At 60.8% G+C, this 13,930-nt stretch overlaps 1 protein-coding gene across 1 annotated transcript in view; it reads right to left on the bottom strand.

Moving 5' to 3' along the window:
• Positions 1 to 447: 447 nt before the first annotated feature.
• SHANK2 (SH3 and multiple ankyrin repeat domains 2) overlaps positions 448 to 13,930 on the bottom strand; it is a 56,033-nt gene continuing 42,550 nt past the window's right edge. The window contains exons 10-11 of the mRNA XM_021708403.1: positions 11,226 to 13,620; positions 448 to 1,035 (exon numbers count right to left, since the gene is read on the bottom strand). Coding sequence (XP_021564078.1) covers positions 465 to 1,035; positions 11,226 to 13,620 — 2,966 coding nt within the window. The 3' untranslated portion in view covers positions 448 to 464. The remainder of the gene's footprint in view (positions 1,036 to 11,225; positions 13,621 to 13,930) is intronic.

Here is a 13,930-nt window from a genome sequence, read left to right as displayed (position 1 = left end):
TCAGGGAGCATCTCACTGCAGGCGAAGTACAAGAGAGAAAGCAAGTGAGCATCGAGTGTCCTCCGGGAGGCCACAGGACGGAGGCGAGGCCCGGGGCAGGGCCTGGGGCGAGAGCTGCCGGAGACAGGAGGGAGGCTCAGGAGGTATCGAGAGTGCACGGGCGTCCGCCTGTGAGAGCACAGGGCCCGGCCTGTGAGGACGCCGGCATGCTGGGAATCTCCATGCTAGCAAACCTCTCCTGCCTGGGCCCCCGCGGACAGAAGCCGCCCCAGAAGCCCACGCCGGAGCCGGGTGCAAGGCCTGTGGCCACACTGTGGGGATGCTCCGCGTTTCTCTGGGTACCAGGAGACAAACCCATGGGACGGGGCTGACGCTCACAGACGTGCTCGGCCATTCGCGTGTTTCATTACGAGCCCATCTCTACTTATAAGGAGAAGGAGTCTTAACGGTCGGGGCGGCCGCCCTTATCTGTCCAGCAGCTGTTTCAGAGCCCTTTCTATGTTCATTCTGTGCCCGACGCGTGTCACCCCAAGGTCGATCAGGTCTTCCTTCTGCAGGTTTGGGAGGTGGCTGCCGTCGATCTCATTGTCCATGAAGGTCTCTTTGTGTTCACCCAAGTTTAGACTCTCCAGCCAATCGGCCACGTCTGGTTTAGTCCACAGGTGGACAGGCTTAGTTGTGAAAGGCTTATTTGAGATTGGCTGCTGCAGTATCGAGGGCGATGGCGACCTGCTGCGTCCTGCGGGGTTCAAGCCAAACAGGTCCCCGGAAGGGGGCTGGCTCGGAAGGCTAAAGACGTCGGAGAGGGTGGGAGAAGGCGAGGCCGCGGATGCGGCCGGAGGGGCGGGCAGGATCTCCTTGCTCATCTCTGTCGGCGAGACCACAGGGCTGGGGGCACGTCTCGTTCCTGAGGTCCTGCCTTCGTAGTCGGGGGGCCGGCTCTGCAGGGTGATGGGCTGAGCAGTGCCGGGGCGCACGGTGAAGGTCACCGTCGTGCTCCGTGTACCTGAGACGGTGCTCATGACCTCTGGGCTTCTGAAACGGCAACGACAGAGAAAACCGTCACCAGGCAGGTCCCCATGGGAGGCGAGGGGCACACCCACACCACACCGAGTGCCTAGTGGCAGGTGCACTGGCAGTGAGCAAGTGACTTGCCATGCCAGGATGGTGGAGGGGAGGGAGGCGCAAAGGCAGAGTTCAAGAAGACTCCAAAGCACACCAAGCCAGCCCACCCACCTGGACCCGCCGGGGCGCCTGCCTGTGCTGGGTTGGGGGCACCAAGGCGCTGAATGGGCTCCCTTGAGCAGGTGTGGGGACGGGGCCGCCCTGTCCCTGGTGGGACATCACCAGCTCCCCCTGAGGAAGCGCTGTGCCTCCACTCCAGCAAGGCATGGCGCGTGCCCTTGAGACCCTGTCAGCTGCCTGGCTGTCCTGAGTGGACAGGTGCGGGGAAGGACGCTTCCCAGGCAGCATCCCCCGATGGCGGAAACCCGCATGGGGCCGGGGCACTCAGGGTCTGAGGAGACCACCTACAGGTCCAGAGAGAAGGGGCCTTGTAGGGTTCAGCGGGTACTGGGGACCCAAAGCAAGGCTTCCTCCCAAGGCGGCACTGGCAGCACTGGCTGGCTGGCTGGCTTTGTTGTGCGGCGAGTCGGGTGCTACTGGCTTCGCCCGCCCCTTTGTGTGAGACTCACTAGCGGGGTCCACAGTCCTACCGAAAAGCAGGACTCGGCAAGGAGCCACGTGGGGGTCCTTGCACTCCACCCCTTCCATCTCTGGCTGGCCAGGGGAAGCCCTCGGAGCTTGAGGGGGACGGCCCAGCTCTTCTTGGGCAGCCTGTGGGGGCCTCAGCGAGGTGGCTGGATGACTCCCATGGGAGTGGAGATGGGGGTCTCATAGCCACTCCCTCACTGGGTTTGGCCCAGGTCCGTGGCAGGGGTCTCCTCACACCCAGAGAAGGACAACTGCCCCTCGGCTGAGTGCGTGCTCTGCTGGCCCCAGACGGAAGGCATGTCCACCCCACAACTCCAGCAGTGGCTGCTGGGAGGTGCAGAAGTCGCTGTGTGTCTCTTGCCTTTTGGGCTCATTCTTGTGGATGTAGATGGACCCACCCCTCTGGAAAGGTCCTTCCTGACACAGCTCCTGCCTCAGGACCTGGACCTGAGGGATGCCTGCTGGAAACCTGGCTCTGCCAGGTGAGTTTTCGTGTATAAAACAGGCGCCTCTCCCTCCTAAGTGGCAGGGCGGCCTGAGTGGAGGGCTCTGGAGAGTGCCGGGCACCTGGGTGTGGCCTGTGGCCACGACTGATGCTGGACGGCTGTGGAGAACCGCAGAGAGCAGCCAGGCCGGTGCGGGAGACTCCCTGGAGGGCTGACGTGGTTGGCTAGCTTGCTAGCTGGTTGGGGCTGTCTCTGCAGCCCAATCGCCGGCCAGTTAGAACCGTGTTTCCCAAAGAGGAGCCCACAGACCCCCCCAGCCACCCAGGAAACCGGTGGGCAGGGAGCATTCCTGGCCCTCCATACCGCCTGGCAGGCCTGCTGCGGGAGACGCCGGAGCCAGGAAGCCCTGCCTAGGCCCTGGCTTTTCTTCCAGGGAATGCAAAGGCCGTAGGGCCCAAAGGGGCGAGCTGGGATGGGACCTGCCGCTGTGGACCGAGCTCCCGTCTCGTCCGACTGGTCTTTGCCATGGGTGTTTGGGCAGAGCCACCCACTAGTCACCCAGGCACTCCGAAGCCCCGGGGTGCCTCCCCCTGGATGCTAGTCACTTCATGTGGGGAGAAGGAGCGGATCTGAACATCATTTCCACTTGGGCAGAGCCACCCACTGGTCACCCAGGCACTCCGAAGCCCTGGGACTTGGGCCTCAGCCCTGTGGTGAGTGGCGCTTCCAGGGTCTGTTGGACGCACACTCCAGGCCAGGGACACTGTCCACCCACAGAGCATCCACATGCCGCTTCCTGAGGGCGGGGTGCCCCAAGTGGAACATGTTACACACAGGCATCCCTGTCTAGAACTGCCCCGTGGGGGTGTCACTGGCTTGCTGGGTACTCCAGCAGGTAGGGGCCCTTCCCAGGTGAGACGCAGGACTCTCCCACTCCTGCCGGGCTCAGGTTCCCAGATCCAGTAGCCAGTGCCCAGCAGGGCTGCATGCAGGAGGGGACTAGCATGCTCTCGCATCTGGATTTGAGTCTCAAGATGGGGGCTGTGCGCACGGCACAGAAGCCTACAGATTCCCTCTCCAGGGCTTGGGGGCAGGGGCTTGGGAGACCCGTTCCCCTTCCCACGTGAACAAGCTGAGACCGGGGTGCTGCGGCCTGTCCTTCAGGACGGCCCGTCCCTCTGTGTCCACTCCGTAGCCACAGGGTGCACGTTTTGGGAGAGGCTTACTTTTCCACTTGGATACACAGTTAAGCTGGGATGACTGAAATAAGATTCTGAGTTTGTGTAAAGCCACTGCATTCAGAGGTGATCTGTGGTGTTGGCTAAGGCCAAGGGGCTTTGGAGCAGAGGGAAGGTTTTTCATAAAGTGGGAAACTGTCCCACAAGAACACATTTGCTCACGTAAGGCTGGGGGCTGGGGTGGAGCTCTGACTTGGGCATGCTCTCTCTAACCCTGGCTTTGCGCGGGGGCCGTGCTGAGACTCTGGTCTGGGTGGATTGGGTACCCATGCAGCACGGCTAAGGCTCACCAGGCCGGGAGGCAGGGCAGGTGAGCCCCCCGGGAAGCGCATGCTCACACTTGGGCAGGATCTGCCGGTGGGTGTATCTGGCCCCGAGGATGGCACAAGCGCCACCCTTGCTCGGCGGCTCCCAGGTCATCGGGACTTGTTTTGTCCGGCGCTGCGTGTGCTCAGGAGACAGGAGGGGGCTCTGCACACACCGCAGGGGCAGCGGGAGGGGACAGGGCACACAGGGGACACGCGGCACGACGGCAGGCAGCACTTACTTCCGTTCAGCACGACCCTCTTCTGTGAACACCCGCCATGGGAGCAAATGGAAGTGACAGAATGGAATGGCTTGAGACAACACTGAAAATTAATTAGAAAGAAAGGAACAAAAGCAGCTTCTGTGGATGGGTGGGTGACATGAGAGCAGCAGCACACAGACGCTGGCCACAAACCCTCCGCGGCGGCCCTTCCGGCCGGCCGCATGACCGCCGGGAGCTGCGCAGTCCGCCGGGTCCCTTGCGGCTTAGGATCGGAAGCCCACAGCCTTGCCCTCTGCGCCTCAGGACGCTGCAGCTCTCAAAGAGGAGGAGCATCCGGGAAAGGGGGAGGGAGGACCGGCTAGTGCTGCCGATGGCGGCCTCTGCCCGCAGAGGGCTGCGTCGCGCTCACCCCCAGCTCAGGGGCCTGGCCCCTTCCCTTGTGTGGCTCAGGGAGGCTGAGTCCACGTTCCTGGCTGGGGAGGCCGCCCTGCCCGGCCCAGGGCTTTGCTTCCGGTCCACACCGTGAAACGACAGCCCAGCAACCAGCACGGGGGCAGACCCGGCTGCGTGCTTGGACCTGCCGGCGCCCTGCTCCACGTGGCTGCCACAAAGCGCCACCGGGAGTCGGAGCAGCAGGACAGGCCTGCCCTCGACCGGCCCTCCTCCGGAGCTGCCTTTGCCCCTGTCCACCACCCTGGTGTCAGGCACTGGATCCTCCTGGCTGCACAGAGAATCGTGTTGCTAAGCAACCAGTGGGTGCCGGGTGGAGCACACCGGAGTCTGCCGCCCTGGTTTAGAACACACACACACTCCCCTCCTGCCTGGATGCTCCCTCTCCAGCCTGCCTTTTAAGTCGGCCCATAGAGGAGCGCGAGCATTAAACCCAAGAGGTAGCTGAGTCGCTCGAAGACGTGCTGTTCTTTCATCAGTCACACATGTCAGCTGCGGTACGCAACGCCCTTTCGCTGTTGACAAAATCTGTTGGCTGGTGAGTGGGAACGGAGCGTGGCCCCGGGGCTGCTCGGCGACACCCTCAGGCCTGCGTGTCTGGCTCACAAGCTGCCACCGGGGGCCGCCCTGGGGCTGGCGCCGAGTCCTGCTGGCACACATCCTCCCTGCACGCCCGGACACGCCTCTGCGTTTAGTGATGAGCCTCTGTCTTGCATGCAAAATAGCACTTATTTCCAAACTGCTCTCACTAAGTATTCTGTCTTTGTAGCCTCCTCATAAGTAGGGCATCGAAAAGACAGACTGGGGGACACTGGGTCATCACCCAGTTCACCCAAGGCCTGGAGTGTGGGGGCTGCAGGCCTCGCAGCCCTGGGTGCGAGCTTCACAGCCATGCCAGCAGCCGGGCGGTATGCTGCTGATGTCCATGCAGCCCTCCCCGTCACTGATGGGCTGTGGGCACCTCCAGGGGGCCCTGGTCTGTCTCCAGTCCTCAGGCCCTGGCCCAGAATATGGGTGCAATGAGTAGCTGTTGGATGAACAGTTGACGTGTGGTATACCCGTTCTCCAGATCAGGAAATGACTTGACAAAGTCACAGAGCCAGAGCTGGGAGTGGGGAGGGCGGCATGGGTTCAGAGGCCCTTGCGCCTACAGCCCGAGTCTTCAGGTTCACATCTAAGATCAAGAGGGTGCCAGCTTTTTGGGAGAAAGTCACCGGGGGATGAACTCTTGCCATAGTGGGCCTCGTGCCCAAAATGGGAAGGAAGATTCTGACTCGAGACCTGCCGTTTGGCGGGCAAAGACAAGGTTCCCCTGCTGGAAACTAGCCCCTTGCATACACCAGCCTACGTGAAAACACATGCTAACTAAATCACCCACTGGTCCATACATCGACATTACCTGAGCATTTCGGTTGGTGCCATGAAATGTCGAAACCACCCTGGCAGGGCTTAGGTTATGAAAATGCCATTAGGCAGCTCCCAGAATCGAGCCGGTTTTAAAGTCTGTGCTCTGGGACCAGCTGGGCAGAGATAATTTTTTAACAACGCAAATTGATTTGTTTTGAAATCAAGAGGCTCTCAGGATAATACTGCAGAGAGCGGCGAAGGGCTGGAGGCCCTGGGGCGGGGAGGCAGGTGCTGCAAATCGGGGGCACAGGGGCTGGGGCTTGGGAACTGGCCTGAGCTTGCACCCCCGGCAGCCTGAACCCCCTCGGGAGCCACTGATGAATTTCCCTCCCCAACTGTGTCTTAGGGAGGTGAAGGCCGATCTCGAGGCCCCTTCGGGACCCACTGCGACGGGCTGGCCATCTAGAAGGGACCCTGGGGGAACCAGCGCGGGCCACGATGGAAGCCACAGAGGTCCCCACCAGCACCCCTTCACTGCTCCACCGCCCCACAGAGAGGGTGAAAGCGAGGCTGACCTTAGCCATGATGTGACGGTGAAAGGACAACGAATTTATCTGTTTTCAAATTGGTGCCTGGCATTTGTCATTGGTCTCGGTCCGGCTGGGGGGAAGGTTGCCTATGTCTCCTGGCTCACAGCCAGTTTGTGTTGGGCTGCAGTGCAGATGCCAGGCCTGCTGGGTTGTGCCTCCGGGTCCCTGAGGTGCTCCTCCCACAGCCTCCCTGTCTCCAGGTCCCTGTCTCGAGCTTCACAGCAGCCTCCCTGTGTCACCATGTGAGGTGCCTGACCCCACAGCAGCCTGGCACGCTTCAGGAAACAAGACTGGTGGTGCCAGACCTCTGTGGAGCCCTCTGATGACAGCCACCATGCAGAATTCCATCCAGCTCCTCCCACGGCCTGCACCCCGTAGCGTGGTCTGGCCCCTGCCCAGCCTTCCTCGCCTGGCCGTGGTTTCTTAGCATGGAAAAAACCTCCTGGCCGCTGAGCCTTGCGCTCACTATCCAATGCTGGGGTTTCCCTCTCGTGGTTTTCTGCACAGCTGGTTCCATTTTTAACTGTGGGCCACTTAGATGTCACTTCCTCAAAGTGTCAGCTCCTTTCTGCACGTGGTCACTCTAGCCTGTTGGCACATCTTCGTTCCTTTGCAGCATTGTCACTCCTTGGGCTTGTCTTGTTCATTATTGTCCATTTCTCCCTTCGAGAGTTTGAGCTACCCAAGGGAAGAGGGCCCTGGAGCATTTTCTTGTTTAGTAATCGACCCTGGGTTCTGCTGGTGCCTGGCGTGTGAGAGGCGTCGGTGGCTTCTTGTGGGCCGAATGGCTAGTGACAGCGTCCGTAGCCTGGCTAGGAGGTCTCAGGCGTGCTCGCCGGTGCACTCCTCTGCTACTCTCTACCTCCAGGCTGCTGCTGAGGTCGTAGAAGGCGGCAGCTCAGTGACCCAGGAGGCTGGGGCAGGCCATGGTCCCAGCCTGAGACTCAGTGTGCAGTTGGTTGCCTGGGTCTGCACCTGGGGAGCTTTCTCGCATCTGGCTATGTGCCTTTAATCAAAGCAGCCAAGCGCAGTGCACTTTGGACCACAGATGGCGAGGGTGCCGTTCATACCAACACCTCCAGTGCCGTGAAGAGCGAGTGCTTTGGTGGGTCACAGAAGGCCTCTCAAAAGGAAAAGCGCAGTGCAGACCAAGAATGTTCCCCAGTGGAGAAGATAGCTTCACGTGCCCATGCGAGCGAGAGAGCTTTTAGCAGCAGAAACTCATTCATGGCTCAGGGTAAGATCAACTTGCCCAAGAAAGCAAGGATCTAGCCGTTTAATTTTCTGCTGCTTCCTGTGACCCTATCCTAGGTTCTAGCAAGAAGTGAAGAGAAAATCTCATCTCAGAGTTGTCAAGGTCAAGTTCAGCCAAGGTTTCTGTCCACTCAGTGATGCAGTTGAAGAGCAGCTCTAACCGCGGTCCCCTCCTTGGGCAATCAAGGCGTGCTTGTATGAAAATGGACCTTAGCCAGGCTTGGTGGCTCAGTCTGTAATCCCACGCCTTGGGAGGCTGAGGTGAGTGGATTGTCTGAGCCTGCGGGTTCAAGACTCGCCTGGGCCACTTGGCAGGACCTCATCTCTACAATAAATCAAAAATCAGCCGGGCGTGGTAGCGCATGCCTGTAATTCTGGCTACTCGGAAGGCTGAGGCGGAAGGATCGCCGGAGCCCAGCAGGTCGAGGCTGCGGTGGCCGGGAGCGGCCACTGCATTCCAGCCTGGGCGACAGAGTGAGACTCCAACTCAAAGAAAAAAAAAAAGAAAGAAAGAAAACGGACCTCGGTACCACTGCTTGCCTGCCATTTCAAGAAGTGTGGCCGCTCTTGTTGTGCCCTCGAAAAGCTCATTTCCTCTCCCTCAGGAGGACCGAGCCCACCCAGATCCCTGCCTCCCTTTGTCCAGGGCCAGTTGCAGCCCTGGATTTTGAGGTGCTGAGGTTTCCCGCAGTGGTGGTGAGATGCCCGGGCAGGCGAGCCCTGCGAGAGTCCTCCAGGCTGTGCTTAACCCTGATGGGCAGATACCCAGGCCTGTCAGTGTGGGCAGACCAGCAGAGGGGACGTGCCCGGGGACACATCTGTGTCCGAGAGGAAGGACGGAGATGATTCCTGTCTGCTGGCGAGACACGCCACTCGGGCAGAGGGGGCTGTGCTGCCCCTCGGCGCCTGTCCTGGGCCCCCAGGCGGCTCGCTGACCATCACTCCGACTTGGTCTGGTCAGCATGTCTCATGGTTGCAGCCCTCACTCCTAGGGCCTGGCCCAAAGCACTCACCCTGCTGAGGTGGTCAGATACAAAGAAGCGAGCGTCAGAGTCAAGTGCCTGCTTTGGTGTGGAAGCAAATGGCCGGCATCTTTGCCCTCTGACCCCAGGCCATGCTGTTCCCAGTTCAACTCTGGGTATAACCCAGAGCCAGGAGCAGGGAGGAGCAGACATGGCCTCCGGGAGCTTGGCGTTGCTGGAGACCCCTAGAGCCTGAGCCTGCCCGTCCCCCACAGCGGGGTGGCCAGAGAGCCCAGGGGAGTCAGAAGGCCTGAGGCAGCGCCACTGCGAAGACCCAGCCCTGCAGGTGCTCAGTTCGTAGCTGGCCACTTCCTGCCAAGGCAGCCCCTGGCTCCAGCGGGAGGGAAGGAGTGGAGCCCTGAGCCGGCTCCCTGGGCTCACCTTGCTCTCTGCCTCCCAGCTGACCCTTGGTGCGGTCACTTCTGTTTCCTCGTCTGCATGGTGGGACCCGATGCCTGGCATTCGGGGAGAGCTTGCTTAGCAGAGGTCAGCTGATGTTCTCACTGTAAGTGGACTGGACTACACGCGGCAGGACAGTGGGAGGTGGCTTTCTTGGCAACCAAGCATCGGGTTGGAGGTGGTCACACACAGATGCTTTCCCTAGGACATCCTGCAGGATTCGGCCTGTGGTGTCCGTTCTGAGGCCTCTCCCTGCCTGGGGCCCACCTAGAGACATACCGGGCAGGGTAACCCTAGGGACAGCTGCACGTTGGAGTCCTACTTTCCTGGGAGCACCCCCAGAGCCTGTCTGGCCTGAAAATGATTCGGGGGTGAGCTGTGCAGCTCTCTTTGGTTCCTGGCCTCACCAGGTGGATGTGTCGGGCACCAGGCTCTGTGCAGGCTGCCCCTACCTGATCAGTGACACCTTCCATACTGTGGCTGTTGCTCCTGATGGGAAGGAAGAGAAAGCCTTGGCCTGAGTTCTGGCTCTGTCTCCTGCCAAGCCATGCTTGTGGACAAGCCACTTAGCTTCTCTGAAAAATGGGTGTAATTAGTACTCTCCTCCCTGCTCTTCCGTTGTCATGAAGATTTTTCACCCATGTGAGAGCATTTTCTAAAATGTGAAACACTAAGATAAGGCCTCGTAATTGTTGCTTTCACATAACGTTATAACCAAAGAACCATATTATTACATAATGGGAAAGAGCAGTTGGTTTTGATGACTTCCTTGAGGCTTTTGAGTATGTGACATTCATAGGCACATACGTGCGTGTGGCCGCCAGAAATGGAATTTTTTTTTTTTTGAGTCAGAGTCTCACTCTGTAGCCCAGGCGGAGTGCAGTGGCACACTCACGGCCACCCCAGCGTCAACCTGCTGGGCTCCGGCAATCCTTCTGTCTCAGCCTTCCAAGTAGCCGGAACTGCAGTGTGCGCTATCACGCCCGGCTCATTTTTTGATATATTGTAGAGACAAGGTCTCTTCAAGTTGCCTAGGCTGGTCTGGAATCCTCTCGCCTCGGCTTTCCAAAGTGCTGGGATTACAGGCTGGAGACACCACACCCGGCCTAGCAATGGAATTTTTAGAGACTTTCTCTTCAGCTGGAGGGACTGTTTGAATGTCACAGTGAGTGGTGGGTGTCCTGTTCAGACCGTGGAGTCAGTGCACTTCTCTCGCAAGGCCAGCCCATCAGTATTCCTCTGAAGAGTAATGGGAGCCACCCAAGTACTTGATTTACATCCGCGCTGAAAGATGATGGGGAGATGGTGGCTCTCGGCCCGCATCTCAAGACCTGACTGTCTTGGGATATCCTGATTAATGGACTGAGCTGTTTGAATCAAACGCCTGCCCAGCGGGAGGATGAAGAGAGACTTCATTAGTCAAAATGAGGAAACCCGAGATCAGACATCGTGGGAGAGACCGAAGGATGCTGCCGCCGTGGAGACGGCCAAGTGATGCATTCAGGGTGGGGGACGTGTTGGGGGAGGGGGCCGGGAGCCACACGTGGCCGCGGGAGCACATGGGCTCCGTGAGAAGCATCCAGGTGCCAGACAGGCAGCAGAGGGCCCTTCCCAAAGAGCCCAGATGGAGCTCCTGGCGGGGCCTTGGAGTGGCCCCGCATTCCCTTCAGTTCCCGCGGAAATAACTTAAACCCCGTGTGGCACTGCGAATGGCTGACCTGGGCCCTCTGCAGGGAGACACGCATGCCACTGAATTGTCCAGGAGAGCCATGACCCGGTACCTCCCTAGCCTGCGCACCCACTAGTGAGGACGGGGAGAAGAACCCACGAGCGTGTGCTCAGATGCCTGTGCCTCCACCCACTTGCTGTCCCTGTTGGCACAGCTACTCCCGCAACCCCCTCGAAGCTTGGCGTGGCCTGCTATGTGGTCCTGACAGAGACCCGAGGGCACAGAGGAGAGAAGGGAGCTGCTCCTTGGAAGCCAAGGTGGGCCCTCCTGGGACCTCATCTTGTCCTGTCCTGAGTCTTTACGAGGGAGCGCTGCATGCCGCCGGGATGGATGTGACCATGACTCTGCGGTCCTGGAGTCCAGGAGTGTGCGCAAAGCAGCACAGTTACCGTGGAACAGATGGCCCACACAGGCTCTTGGTGTCTGCTGGGGCTGCTGCCCGTGGACCTTTCCTGGCCAGCACGTGGCGACACAGAGCCGTGTGCACCTGTGTCGACTGCAGACTTACCTTGGAGCGAGGCTGGCGGACTTGGCTCCCATCGGCGAGTCCAGTCCTTCCCCCGGCTTTGCCGATTTCTCTCGGTTCATCTGCTGCAGGATTGAGTTCAATTCACTAATCACATTTGCCTTTGGGCCTGAGAGAATCGGGCTTTTGACTTCTGGGACGTCGCCCCACAACTTGGAGGTCCGTGGCTGGATCACCTTGGCCATCCCGGGCTGGACGCTGCCCGGCGGGGGCGGGGGGGCGGGCGGGGGGATAACAAAGCTATCTACGTCCTCTTCCACGAGCGCGTCTTGGTAAAGTGCATTGCTTTTGTGAATTATGGGCTTCATTTTTGGCTTGGGAGGTACCGGGGGCTTGTCAACCATCAGCGCTTGCCCGTCTGCATAGACTGTGCAGGTGTCCACGTTGTCCCCGCCCTCGGAAGACAGGGTGGAGATGCTGGACACTGTGGAGATCGTGCTGGTCGTCTCGAGATGGTGCTCGCTGCTGCTGCGGCTGTCCACCTCCTCGATCCCAGAGTCAGCGACGGCATCGAAGCTTTCGGGGGGCGGCAGGAACGAGGCAGGCAGGCAGTTGGCAAGACCGGCTGGCTTCTTGCTGTCTGCAGAGTTGGTTGGTTGGCTGGAGTCCAGCGCAGGGGACGGAGGGGTGTCGTTTTTCTTCTGCTTGACCAAGTCTGTGAGAGTCGGGACAGAGGCTGCGCGGTCGTCGGGGATATCAAAACTGTTTGCAAATTCCAGGGGAGGAGGCAATGGCTCTGTAAAAATGAAATCCTCATCCAAGTCCACGGATGCCAGAGGGGGAGGAGGGATGCGGAATGGCAAAATCACCGCCTCTTCCAGGGAGCCCACCGTCACGATGGTTCTGCCGGGCGTGGCGGCGGGCTCGGGGGCGGCGGCGATCTGTAAAGCACCTTCGGTTTCGGGAACACCTTCTGGCACCGCGGACGGCGAGCTGTCCGGCTTCATGTCCACGTCGGCCCTCTCGTCCTCTTCCTGCAGGGAGTCGTCCAGCTTGGCGGCGTCCACCGTGTGGACCATCAGCAGGCCGGCCGACTTCTGCTGTGACGTGTCCACGATGTTGATCAGCATGTTCTTCTTGTCGTCGCCTTTCCGGTCGGTCTCGTACTTGTTCTCCGTCTCCTGCCGCCTCAGAGGCCCGCGGGTGTTCTGCCTGGCGACCGGAGGGAAGCCTGCTTCCACGCTGGGCCGCATTTTGGTATCAATGTAAAGAGGTTTGTTGAGGTCGGCCTTGGGGGCCTCCCCCTTGGGGCCCTGCTGGGACTCCTTCATGGCTCGGTCCCGCGCAGACAGCGCCAGGGCCAGCGGGGAGCTGGGGTCGAGCAGCCTCCCTGTGAGCGGGTGGACGTAGTTCTCGGGGCCGCCTGCGTGGCTGCTCTTGGGGGGCGCCACCGGGCTGCTCTCGGGCCCCTTGGCTTTGGACGTGGAATTCAGGGGCCTCCCGGCCTCCCCCTGAGCACCAGCCTCGCCACCTCCCAGGAAGTGGTTCTCGGGCTCCCTGGGCACTGCACCTGGCATGGGGGATGACAGCTGCTCGGCGCCGTCCTCGTCGCCAAAGCCCCCCTCCTCGGGGAACGTCGAGGGCCGCATCCTGGGCGCGGGCGGCCCCAGGCCCACGTCCTCGTCCCCCAGGTCTGTGGAGAGGAAGGCCGGGGAGTTCCTCCGGGCTTCGAGCCGCTTCTCGCGGTCGCGCACGGCCCCGGCGATGGCGGCAGCGAAGGGGCTGCTGACGCCCAGGCTGTCGTCCGGCCGCAGCTGGCCCGGCGGCTCTGGGGCCTGGGGGTCGATCTCCATGCTGCTGCCCTGGCTGCTCTTGCCGCTGCTGCTGGTGGACGGCTCCTTGACGATGATGGTGGGGATGGGGATGGAGCACGTCTTCTCGGGGCTGTCCTCCACGTTGGACTGCTTCACCAGCATTCCCTTCCGCCGCGCGGGCTTGGCGGGCACGTAGACGGCCTTGCTGGCGATCTTGCCCACCTCGGAGTAGGGGTTTTCGGGCATCTGGCCCCTCTTGGCGCGGAAGCCGGCCGGGGGGGCGGCGCTCCGGCTGTAGAGGTCCTCGGAGTCCAGGGAGTAGCGGTCCAGCTCTCGCCTGTAGTACATGCCCTTCTCCCGCATCATGGTGGCCACCGTGTCAGAGCGAGTGGCCGGGGACACCTTGGCGGCGGGATTCTGGTTGAATGCGGGCTTGATTGTCCCGTAGACTCTTGGAGTCGGGGACTTGGGGCAGTTGTAGGTGGTGGGGGAAGGCGGCGGAGGGGACGGGGGCACAGACTGCGGCGGAGGGGGGATGTCCTCGGAGGTGTCCGGCATGGACAGGCTTCTCGTGAACTTGAGCATCGGAGGAGCCAGGAATTGTCGCTCTTCCTCCGTGATTCCTGCAAGTAGAAAGCAAGTTTAGTTTTAAGTTGCAACCATCGCAAGACCCCGCTAAGTTCCTAGGATTGTGCGATATGCTACGTCTCCAGACTCACAAACTCACACGAACACGTGTTCACGAAACACAGCACAAGCCACGATGCCAAGTGGGGAGTCGGAGGCCCGATCCGAGCCAATGGGAGAGGAAGGAGAGACAGGAAGGCGCTGGGGCTGTGAGTGCTGCGTGGTGTGGTGTCTCCGGGGCGCGTGCCCTGGTGTGGGAGCCGCGCCAGGCCTGGTGGGCAGGCGGGGACCTCCCGGGGCTGCGTG

This window comes from Carlito syrichta, unplaced genomic scaffold, assembly GCF_000164805.1.
Source record: "Carlito syrichta isolate Samal-C Ts95f unplaced genomic scaffold, Tarsius_syrichta-2.0.1 Scaffold136318, whole genome shotgun sequence".
NCBI classification, from domain to species: Eukaryota; Metazoa; Chordata; class Mammalia; order Primates; family Tarsiidae; genus Carlito; species Carlito syrichta.
The sequence above is the reverse complement of the archived record's forward strand: the minus strand, read 5'-3'. Positions and strand labels throughout refer to the sequence as shown.